Source organism: Peromyscus leucopus, chromosome 5 (genome assembly GCF_004664715.2).
Source record: "Peromyscus leucopus breed LL Stock chromosome 5, UCI_PerLeu_2.1, whole genome shotgun sequence".
NCBI lineage: Eukaryota > Metazoa > Chordata > Mammalia > Rodentia > Cricetidae > Peromyscus > Peromyscus leucopus.
The window spans coordinates 38417470-38429906 of record NC_051067.1 but is presented as its reverse complement, the minus strand read 5'-3'; the positions used below and the strand labels follow the sequence as shown (position 1 = coordinate 38429906).

Sequence of the window (12437 nt, the reverse complement as noted above, 5' to 3'; positions counted from 1 at the left end):
GGCTGCAGCATGACCAGCTGCCTTCTTGCTACCAGGGTTCCTCAAACCATAAGCTCAAACAAACCCATTCTCCCTTTGCCATGGCAATAGGAAAAGGAACCTAGACAGAAAATCGGTACCAGGAGTAGGGTCAATGCTGTGATAAACATGACCATGTGGTTCACAGGCGTTTGGAACTTGTTTTTGGAAAGAATATGTAGAAATTTGGAACAATTTGGAAGTTTGGGGTAGAAAAGCTCTAGAAGGCTGTAAGCAAAACTTAGGAGACAAGAATGCTGAAAGAAGTGTGGACAGTGGACAGACAGATGCCTGACTGTTGAGGTTTCAGTAGAAAACAAGGAATCTATCAGGACCTGGGGTAGGGCCCATTCGAGTGATATTTTTCTAATAATCCAGTTTAATTCTGCCCATGCCCTAAAAACTTGAGTGAAATTGAATTTAAAGCTAACAGACTAATTCATTAGGCAGAGGGGATTTAAGGACAAGAGAGTATTTAAGCTGGTGCTGAGATCATCTCAGGCCTCAACATGTATTGCACACCTGCGAACACACACCTGTGAACACACACCTGCACACGCTCACACACGGGTGAGAGATGTACAGGGAGGCACATGAATAGAACGCCAGGTCATAAAGAGGCACAGGTGGTAATGATGCATCTACAAAACTCAATGCAAGAAATGCCAGGGAAGCCGAGAGAAAGGTCTGGAACATACCTGTCCAGAGTACCAGAGAGCATGATCCTGCCAACACTTTGATTTGAGGCTTTGGCTGTCCAGAACCTAGAGACAGGAGATTGCTGTTGTTTTCAGTGACTAAACTGTAGACTTGTTGGCAGTAGTCCTGGGAAACTCACACAGGTCTCAGTTGGTATTTCTCTACAGAAGAGGTAGGTGTGCCGGTCAGCACATGAAAAGATGCTCACCATCCATAGTGTTTAAGGAACTGCCAAGTAAAACCACTCATAAGGCTGGAAGATGGCTTAGCAAGGTGGGGCTTCCTGCTGCCAAGCCAGAAGACCTGAGTGCAATCATCAGGGCTCACATGGTGGACGGAGAGAACCAACTCTCATAAGTTGTCCTCAGATCTCCTCATGTGTGTACCACAGAACATGTACCTGTGTGCCTAGGTGTACATAGACACAGACAGACAGACAGACAGACAGACAGACACACACACACACACACACACACACACACACACCTCTTTTAAAACCTGTTCACAGGCTGGAGAGATGGCTCAGAGGTTAAGAGCACTGACTGCTCTTCCAGAGGACCTGAGTTGAATTCCCAGCAACCACATGGTGGCTCACAGCCATCTGTAATTTGATCTGATGCCCTCTTGTGGCATGTAGGCAGAGCACTGTATACATAATAAATAAACCTTAAAACAAAACAAACCTGTTCATTGCCTGCCTATGGGGTGGCTATAATCGTGGCAACTGTTTGGAGCACTGTGTGTTGCTGGTGCAGATGTAAAGTGGAACAAACAGCCACTGTAAAAAAACAAGTTGGATGGCTTCTGAGGAATGACATCCAAAGTTGACCTTTGACCTGCACATGTACACCCAACTACAAACAAATTATACAAATTATTTATACACACACAAAGAGATATACATATACACAATGGAGTATTATTTGGCCATAAAATGAATCATGATGCACGCAACAGCATGGATGAACGTTAAAAAAATGCTAAGTGAATGAAGCAGCTGCAGAGCTGTAGTGGTCTCCCTTCCCAACTGCGCAGGTCAGATGGCTGAGTTGGTACATCGTGCCGGCCACTGTCTGGTCATGTGACCGTCCTCTCATTGTCTCTTCTACAGCACTGTGATTGTATTTTATGTGCAGAGTGGGCCACCTTTCAAGGTTTTCAGAGCTGCTGATGTGGTCCGGAATCTGCACAGGCGGCTCTCAAAGGAGAAGGCAAGCTTCTTACTTTTCAAGGTCTTGAGGATAGACACAGCAGGTATGTCTCCCATGGAAATACTATAATTAAAAAACAAAACAAAACAAAACAACAACAACAACAACAGAAAACCAGACTTGCCAGTTACCGGAGTGTTGTAGGCACAACATGGACGCTGTTGTGGTTGAATGCAGAATGAATGTGCCCCACAGTATCTTTGAACACTGTTTAGAAGATTATGGAACTCTTGGGAATTGGAGCTTTGCTGAAGGAGGTGGACCCCTGTGGGAAGCTCTTGGGGTTTCCTAGCCATTCACTACTCCCCCAGCTTCCTGACTGTAGATCAGTGTGACCAGCTGCCTCGAATCTCTTGGCCATGCCTTCTCTGAACTGTGGAACTGTGAGCCCTTCCCCTTTAAATTCAGGAATTTGGCCCCAGAAACAAGAATGGTATCTTATACAGGTGTTTTCCTCCCCCCCTCCCCCCCTCCCCCCCCTACAGGGACTCTGCATTTATTTCTCCAGTAGGTTTTCTGTGACACATTTGCCAACTACTCCTGTCTTGGAAAGAAACCGGAGAACAGTGGTGTCATACATCATTGTTTCAAAATTTTCTCCCAGCAGTTTAAGATAGCTTATATGTGTCTTCCTGTGGTCACTACATTTCTTAGCTCTGCTTGTCCCTTTAAGATACCAAACTGATTCGTAGTTCCATGGTCCCCGTCCTCATCTCAAGAGCAAATGTTAATGGAGTAGTCACCTCAATGAGTTTCCAGGATATGACGATGTTTGCACAAATTTAATTTGTTTTAGATATGTGTTAGTTGTAATTGACTTTCTCATTCATAACACGGAGTAACTTGGTAACTGGATTTTTTTCAAAGTAGAATCTTTTGTTTTTCTAAGATCCTTGGCAATGATTTATTTATTGTAGAAATGTGAACTATCCTGAAAGGGGCGAAGAAGAAACCAATCCTCCGGTTTGTAGAGTTTAGAATTCCCATGGCCCAAATATAACTTTTGTTACTATTCCTGTGTATCTCTTCCTAGTTGCTCCATCTTTAGGAAATATAATACAATCAAGATGATTTGATTTTTTAGTGTGCTTGTGTGTGTGAGTGTGTATCTGTGTGTTGCTGGGGACTCAATCTGGTGTCTTACACCCATTAGGCAGAGTGCTCTACCACTGAGTTACATCATAGCTCTTGTAATGTGTCTTTAAACTGTAGGTCATACCATTATTATTTCCCCAAATCCTTTAGAATTTCTTTTCCATAAGACACTCATGGCTGCCTGGTTCTCCTCCCTGGATGTGTTCTGTAATCATACAAATTCTACCTTGGACTGTAGGAATGATTTTTTTTTTTTTCAAGACAGCGTTTCTCTGTGTAGTTTTGGTGCCTGTCCTGGACCTTGCTCTGTAGACCAGGCTGGCCTGGAACTCACAGAGATCTGCCTGGCTCGCTCTGCCTCCTGAGTGCTGGGATTAAAGGCCTGCACCACTGCCGTCCAGCTGTAGGAATGATTTAAATGGTGTTACAGTAAAGACAAACTGCCCTGAACTCCCAAATGTTCCCTTTGCACGTGCTCTTTGAGGTTATTATTTTGGTAAATGGTAAGGCTCTTCCTATGAGATGGATTGGCTTTTCCCTAAATTTGCTTCCTGATGAGCTCTTAGATGGTGAGAGTGTTTGCTACTGTTGTGGTGGTGAGGGTTGAGACAGGTCTTCCATGTTGTCCTGGCTGGCCTGGTGATGGCTGTGTAGCGGAGGCTGGCTTCAAACCTGCTGCAATCCTCCTGCTTCAGCCTCCTGGGTGCTAGGATTTTAGGTGTATGCTATCATGCTTGGCTCATAAGAGATTGTTTTGTTTTGTTTTCTCAAAACAGGGCTTCTCTGTATAGCCCTGGCTGTTCTGGAACTCACTTTGTAGACCAGGTATCTTAGGATTTCTGTTGCTATGAAGAGACACCATGACCATGGCAACTCTTATAAAGGAAAACATTTAACTGAGGTGGCTCGCTTACAGTTCAGAGGTTTAGTCAGTTATTGTCATGGCAGGGAGCATGGCAGCTGGGACTATGACAGTGTGCAGGAAGGCATTGTACTGGAGAAGGAGCTGAGAGTTCTTACATCTTAACTCATAGGCAACAGGAAGTGATCTGAGACACTGGCTGTGGCTTGAGCATCTGTAAGATCTTAAAGCCTACCTTCACAGGGACACACTTTCTCCAACAAGACCACACCTACTCCAACAAGGCCATGCCTCCTAATAGTGCCACTCACTTTGGGGGGCATTTTCTTTCAAACTACCACACCAGGCTGGCTTTGAACTCAGAGATCTACCTGCCTCTGCCTCCTGAATACAGGGATCAAAGGCATGCACCCCATGCTCAATTTCTTAAGAGATTTTTAATTCACCCATTTGTTCTGGGTTTCTACTATGGAAGTGGAAAATTGGGGACCTCCTTTTGTCCGTGGTAACCTTATCTCTGCACCTCTCTTCCAGGATGCCTTCTCAAGTGTTCAGGTCATGGCCACTGTGACCCCATCACAAAACGCTGCATTTGCTCCCAGCTGTGGATGGAGAACCTCATACAGCGTTATATGTGGGACGGCGAGAGCAACTGTGGTGAGTGTAGTGCGTGCGTGCGTGTGCACACGTGTGTGTGCACGTGTGTGTGTGTGTGTGCGCACACGTGTGTGTGCGCGTGTGTGCGCGTGTGTGCGCGCGTGTGTGTGCACGTGTGTGTGCACGTGTGTGTGTGTGTGTGTGTGTGTGTGTGTATGCGCGCGCACGGAAACACTCGTCTCTTCCTGGCTTAGCATCCAGAACCATCCAACTCCATTCTTACCCAAAGCCAAGTGAACCAACTCACTTGGTTGTACATTAAAACCTTGGCCCTTTCTGTGTCCTGAGACTTATCTGCAAAACCTCCTAAGAGGGAGATTTGGCAGGGCAGTTCTGCTCTCCGTGATGGGCAGTGCTAAGAAGCAACTCCTCTGAGACTTTCCCCCAAGACTGTACCTGCTGTGGCTTAGGATGTTGGTACCTTATGATAGCACACCCCCTCCTGGGATAATACAAAATGGGAAATGTGGCCCACACTGTTAGGAGTCAGTTCAAGCAGGTACCAGCCATAGGAAACACAATCTTGCCCCTCAGCCCAGGCTGGTGCCAGTCAGTCTTCTTGGAGGGAAAACTCACACACACACACACACACACACACACACACACACACACTCTCTCTCTCTCTCTCTCTCTCTCACACACACACACACACACACACACTTGTAGTATATATATATATATATATACACATAAACAAAATATAAACTATATATAATAAATGCATATAAAAATAAATACAAAAATACAAAATAAATATATCTCCATATAACTATATATCTTATATATATCATATGTATAGTCATATATGATATATATCTATATATACCTATACATGCTATATATACATATATAGGTATATATATATTTAGTTACTTTGGATTTTTTTGAGGCAGGGTCTCATACAGACTGATCTGATTCTGAATTCTCTACACAGCAGATGACCTTGAACACCTAATCTTTCTGCGTGTTGGAATTACATATCTGAGTCACCATACTCAGCCAGAAAACTCTATTTTAATGGCAGTTTCTTCTTAAGAGTAAATTTGTCATCCTAGGGATCCAGATGGACAGAAATGGCAAAAACTGTTAAGAGCTGGCTGCCATGTTGTGTTCTTTAACTCCCCACACACATCAGAAAGGAGCCAGCTTTAGGCCACTATTCTAGGGAGATGGCATGACATTCAATTAGGTTAAGCATGAGTCCCTGTCCCATTGGTGCTTTGTTTGTTTGATTTTTGTTTTCTTTTCTTTTTTTTTTTTTTTTTTTTTTTTTTTTTTGAGACAGGGTCTCTCTATGTTGTCCTTGCTGTCCTGAAACTCTTATGTTGACCAGGCTGGCTTCAAACTCAGAGATCTGCCTGCCTCTGCTTTCCAAGTGCTGGGATTAAAAGCATGTGCCACCACACCATCTTGGGTACCCACTGGCATTTCTGCCCCTAAGTTATTACTTCTAAGGTTAGGATGTAGAAGGAATGAGGAGTAGTAGTTCCCAAATTGACCTCTGGCCCTGATATCTTCAAGCCACAGGCAGACATCCAGACCCTTGACTTGCTTAATGAAGACCATGCCATGGGTCTGGGGCCATAGCTTAGTAGGCAGAGTACTTGCCTAGCACACTCAAATCTCTCTCTCCAGCACCACATAAAATCAGGTGTTGGGTGCACATCAATAATCCCAGCACTGGGGATGTAGAGGAGGAGAGTCAGAGTTCAAGACCATCCTTGGCTATGTAGTGAATTCAAAACCAGCCTGGATTACATGAGAGCCTGTCTCAAAGAGAAGATAGAGGAGGAGGAGGAGAATGAGGATGAGGAGAAGGAGGAGGAGGAGGAGGAGGAGGAATAGGAGAAAAAAATTACCATACAGACTTCTTAGGGGGAAAGGTTATGATTCTTGGGATTCTGCAATGAGCATTTTAATATTTCATATATTTATATGTAGGATACATGGTTTCTTCACTGTTTCACTTTGGATTTCCTGTTCTCAAGTTAACCTGAACTATGTGCCTGAGGTCCCTGAGTTATGTACCTCATGAGGTCCCTCAACCAAATAGACACAGCCATTAGTCTGTTGTTCTGATTTGCATGGCGCCTGGCTAGGCTCTGTTGCCTGTCCCACATAGTGGTCCCAGCACACCACTGGCCTCTGCTCAGACAGACTCACTGTGAGTCGTCAGAACAAAGCTGATTAGCAAACGGTTTACCATTGTGCAAATGTGTTTATCACCTACCTTGGCCTTCTTGTTTTGCAGAGTGGAGTGTGTTCTACGTGGCAGCGCTGGCATTGATCCTGACAGTGCTAACTGGAGCTGTAACTTGGTTGTGCATCTGCTGCTGCAGGAGGTACCTAATGTGCTTATTCATTGTGAGAAAAGAAGACCCTTCGCTGGGGTGATGGACAGCTTCAGGCTTGTTTGCTTGGACTTGTCTCACTCTTTAACTGACTAACTGACAGCCAGTTTTTAAGACAAACTGGACTTCATGGGCACGTTCCACTTCTAGGCATGTGCATCTAAGTGAATGGATCAATACTGGAGGCAGCTTTTTCTCATTGATGCTCCCTCACCTTCCAGCATAGCAAGACCTAGAATTCTATATCAAATTATATATATATATATATATATATAGTGTGTGTGTATGTGTGTGTGTGCGCTATGAATTGAACCTAGTGTCTTGCACGTGCTAGGTAGGCACTCAACCCCTGAGCCAAATCCCCACTCCCAAATCTAATAGTAATCTCTGTCTCACATGTTCACCAGAGCAGTGTCCAGGTGGCTTTACATGTCTCAGCAGAGAAAAACATTCTAGAAGTGTGTGAGTCTGATTTTTAGACTCGGTTATATGAAACAACAATTAGATCAGTCTGAATCCTTTAGTCCACCTAAAATTGAAGAGAGGCAATTTTGTTTTAGATTTTTCTTCTTCTTTTTCCCCCAAAGGAGATGACTTCTGAGAAGCCCCTGGGCTGCCCCATTGTCAGAACCTCCCAGAACCCCGTGTTCAGCCCTGATGAGGAGATTTGTGAGGAAAGATATCATTAGATCTCAGAAGAGAGTAGTGGGCTCATTTCCTATACGAAGCACTATGTGTCTAAAGATGGGCTTTTAAAATGGCATACTAAAACTATAGCTGCTTCCATAAGTCACCCTTAGTGTTTGAGCTTTACTTATGACTGCATTCCCAGCAGTGGGCATGGCAGAAGAGCCAAGCCCTGAGAAAGAGGCCCAGACTCATTGAGTCCTCAGAACCATGTGGGATAGGGTCCCCTACTGAATGTGGCTTTACACATCTACATCTCAGGGTTGTGTACAGGAAGTGAACGGTGCTGACCTTGAACATCTACTGAACAGTTGCCGTTTTGATTCATAGTGACACCTCTAACTGTCCTGTTGTATTTGGCCCTCCCAGCAACCCCAGGAGAAAGGGAATCTTGTGGAGGGAAGGGCATGGGACACAGAAGTCTTTATATTCTCAAAGCCTCCATCTAGCAAGCACTAAAGTGAGAGTAAGAAGCCCTTGCTCTGAGTGACATGATCTGATCAGAACAAGTTGACTGATGCTTAAGGTCGTGGTTTGTCCGTCTGTTTTTTTTTTTTTTTTTTTTTTTTTTTTTTTTTTTTTTGGTTTTTCGAGACAGGGTTTCTGTGTGTAGCTTTGCGCCTTTCCTGGAACTCACTTGGTAGCCCAGGCTGGCCTCGAACTCACAGAGATCCGCCTGGCTCTGCCTCCCAAGTGCTGGGATTAAAGGCGTGCGCCACCACCGCCCGGCTCTGTCCGTCTGTTTTGAGACAGTGTCTCACTATGTTGCCCTGGTTCTAGAACTTTCTATGTATATCAGGCTGGCCTCAAACTCACGGAGATCTGTCTGTCTCTGCTTCCCGAGTTTAGGGTAGTTTTAATGAGTGTTTTTGAGTCATACTTTGCAGCTTAGCATGAGACACAAAGGATCAGCTCAGTTTTTACATCTTGTGGGAAAAATGAAAGACAGAGTTATTTCTAAGATAACTGTGGGGCTTCACTGTCTTATCACTTCTTCTGTGTGCCCCTCCCTCCGGGTGCTGGTTTCATTCTCTGAACATTCTTGGTCAGCACTGATTTGGGGAATCTTTTTTTTTTTTTTTTTTTTTTTTGTTTTTTTGTTTTTTTGTTTTTTTCGAGACAGGGTTTCTCTGTGTAGCTTTGCGCCTTTCCTGGAGCTCACTTGGTAGCCCAGGCTGGCCTCGAACTCACAGAGATCCGCCTGGCTCTGCCTCCCGAGTGCTGGGATTAAAGGCGTGCGCCACCACGCCCGGCTGATTTGGGGAATCTTGCTTACCCACATCTTTCTGAGTCAGACATTACTCATGGCGAAAAGCTGCCTGGGCTGTATAGAGGTGTTGAGCATTGCTTGAAGAGACTCCAGCACCTGAGTTTCAGGTGAACCCTTTAGTTAGGTGGGAAAGATCCCAGGTATGATTCTGAGCATTTGAGTTGATCACTTCATTGTTCCTTTCAGACGGAAAAGGACTAAGATAAGGAAGAAAACCAAGTACACCATCCTAGACAATATGGACGAACAGGAGAGAATGGAACTGAGGCCCAAATACGGTAAGACAATTGCCTGACACTTTGGAACACCCTATCTAGGCATTGGCCAGAACATTCAGCTGGGTGACATGGAGACTGAGGTGGAATCAACAGTTCAATCAGGCTGGAAGAGCAAGCCTGGGAGTCTGCAAGGAAAGACAAAGGCCCTCAGCCCTGTGGGCGGGCAGGCTGCCTGAGAGCAGGCTAATGGCACTCTATTAGAAAGTTAATGAAAAGTTGACAAGTACTCTGGGACAGTAATGGGTGAGGGATTGCAAGTACTTGCTGAAGGCTGAGCCTCTGCCAAGTGACCCCAGGGCCAAGACTTCTCCTCCATGGGGGTGTCCCCCGTGCCTGGTTCTTTTCTACGCTGGATTAGAGGGTGGTGGGTCATATGACCCACCATGCACTTTCACTCTGGTTTTATCTAGGATAGCTGTTCCCTTTACATATGGCCAGAGATGCAGCAGCAGGACATCTAGCCTTTAAAAAAGAACCACTTCCCATCAGCTCCGTCAGCTGGGGTGTTTACAGAAATTTGTCTTCTCAAAGTGTATTGGCCCTTATGCTCAGGACACCTTCTACTCACTTCAGTTAACCTTTGGATGCTCACATATTAACTATTACTTAATGTGCTTTTTCTGCCCCTCTGAGGCTGCTCAGTGTTGATTCTATGGGTTTTCTTAATTCTGTGTTTATAGATAACTTAGTTCTTTCTTTTTCTGTGGGGTCTTTGTTGTTCTTTATTTTTTTGTTTGTTTTTTCAAGACAGGGTTTCTCTGTGTAACAGTCATAGCTACCCTGGAACTCACTTTGTAGACCAAGTTAGCCTTAAACTCACAGAGATCCACCTGCCTCTGCCTCCCTAGTGCTGGGATTAAAGGTGTGCGCCATCACCGCCCAGCTTACATCTTATTTATTTATTCTAGGGCAGAGATGTACATGTGCCGCAGCAGGTGTGTGGAGGTCAGAGGAAAACTTTTGGAAGTTCTCTCATCCTACCCATGACCTGCTTATAAAATAATCACTCAGAAGCTTATATTAATTTTAACTGCTTGACCATTAGCTCAAGCTTATTACTGTCTAGCTCTTACACTTAAGTTAGCCCATAATTCTTATCTATGTTTATCCACATGGCTTGGTACCTTTTCTCAGTTCTGCCTTGTCATCTTGCTTCCTCTGTGTCTGGCTGGTGACTCCTGACTCAGCCCTTCCTCTTCCCAGAATTCTCCTCATCTGCTTGCCCTGTCTGGCTACTGGCCAATCAGCGTTTACTTATCAACCAATCAGAGAAACACATATTCACAGCGTCCAGAATGACATCCCACAGCATTCCCTGTTTCCTACTTGTCATGTGCTCCACACTTTTTTCCCCTGTAAGTTCTCCCGGACACTTCTAAATGTTCTGTGCCCTCCTTCTGTTCTCCTACCTCAACATCCCTCTTAGTTTAAATCCGTCCTATTTGGACCATCACAGGATGAATCCCAGCTATCAGGAGACGTTTGTATCCTCCTGATTCATGTAAGAGTTTTATTTCTTAGATATTTTGAGCCATCATGTCAAGGATCCATGTTTTAACTCCTTAGCTAGACACTGTAAGTTCTTTTTAAAAATTCTAAAGCATTAGTGCTGGCGAGGTGGCTCAGTGGGTAGAGGTGCTTATCTCCAAGCCTGACAGCATAGGTTCTGTGCCTGGTGCTATTTGGAGAGACCCATCTCTCACTGTATCCTCTGGCCTCCACGTGCATACCATGGCCCTGCACGCCCCCCAAACCTTCATACTTTCATGTAAGACACTATCAATTGGTTGATATTAGGGGTCATATCTTAATCCCAGAAATCAAATCAAAAATACTTGGTGGGGTTAAACTTCGAAGACCACTGTGGCGGTTATGTGTCCCGTGCCCACTTTGTGCTAAAAGCTGGGTGAAGGGTTTCACAGGGGCAGTTTCATGCCGTCCTCACCATAACCCTGTGGGTGAGAGCTTTGTCACCTTCCAATAGATGGGAAGAGCTTAGGTACCTTGACAGGGGTCATGAAGCTGGTGTCAAGGTCAAGGTCAAGGGTAACACCCAAAGTTGCTGTCATGCCAGCCCACCTGCCATGTAGGTGACTGCTTTGAAGGCCCAGAGCAGGAAGGCAGCCAGGTCAGCTGAGGGGAGTGGTCCTGTCTTCACGTTCTCCCTGCTTCTCCCCAGGTATCAAGCACCGGAGCACTGAGCACAACTCTAGCCTGATGGTGTCCGAGTCTGAGTTTGAAAGCGACCAGGACACACTGTTCAGCCGAGAGAGGATGGAGAGAGGGATCCTGAAGGGTTCCCTGAACGGCTCCGCCAGAAATGGCGCTTCCTTCGGCTACTGCTCAAAGGACAGATAATGGGCTGTGTGTGGAGGGACCTCTTGGGCCTGTGACTCAGTACCAGACAGTGGGAGTTAAAATACAAAACTGACTCCTGCTGGCCACAGCACAATTATCAACCCTTCCCAGGGGCCTTGCTCTGTGCTCCACATATTTACTAAAAGACCCGGGTTCTTGGAATTTTCAAGACAAAAGAAAACACTGCTTATTCAACTGATGCTCATTAATAGAGAAAAGGGTGCAGAAGACGTCCGCGGAGTGTGCTGAAAACAGTTTTGTGTCTCTATGGTGGACACTTCGTTATATTTATTGTCCATGGTGAAATAAGGCGAATGCTTGTTTATTTATAGCGCTGTAGGAAAGACAAGTTAAGCTCTGTAGAAGCTGTGACGGCCTTTAAGAAAAACCTTCCAGAAGTGGCTTCTCAGAGGGGCTGCAGGGTCAGCTTGCAGTTCATCTAAGAGGCAGGAGCCATCTGTGTGCAGCGGGCTTCCTGTGTTGACGTGATGTTGGTGATGCAGCCAACTGCTGGCTAGGCTAGAAATTCAGGAGTTAAGGAAGAGTCAGAATCTAAGAACAGGAGGCAGTAGAGACGGGGAGGGGATAAGGACTTGCAGGTTGAACGCCGAAGGTAGCCTTTAATATTCTTTTCTTTCTGTCTATCTCATTTCTTCTCATTCTCTCTCTCTAAGAAAAAGAAACCGCAGTGGGGCTTCTCTCACTTGGTGGACATTAAAACTGACTGCTTATGCACTTGACTTTTATTGAGTATGTAACTTAGCACTGCCATAGAAAAGGAGAAGGACTCAGTGACTGTGGACATATTCCAAAACTCTGAAATACGTTCTTCATGAGGGGAGTGTGGTCATCATGCTCTGAGCTCCTACAAAGACTTTCCATAGAAGTAACTGGGTAGAAAGTTCACTGTTTATGCTTTAAAATGTATTTAAGGTGTTGGAGAAATGGTTC

The 12437-nt window shown here is 45.1% G+C and overlaps 1 protein-coding gene across 1 annotated transcript in view; it reads left to right on the top strand.

The window, feature by feature from the left end:
- Kiaa0319 (KIAA0319 ortholog) overlaps nt 1–12226 on the top strand; it is a 69636-nt gene extending 57410 nt beyond the window's left edge. Inside the window, exons 17-21 of the mRNA XM_028880741.2 lie at nt 1829–1971; nt 4420–4542; nt 6794–6884; nt 9037–9128; nt 11308–12226. Coding sequence (XP_028736574.1) covers nt 1829–1971; nt 4420–4542; nt 6794–6884; nt 9037–9128; nt 11308–11486 — 628 coding nt within the window. The 3' untranslated portion in view covers nt 11487–12226. The remainder of the gene's footprint in view (nt 1–1828; nt 1972–4419; nt 4543–6793; nt 6885–9036; nt 9129–11307) is intronic.
- The last annotated feature ends 211 nt before the right edge of the window (nt 12227–12437 follow it).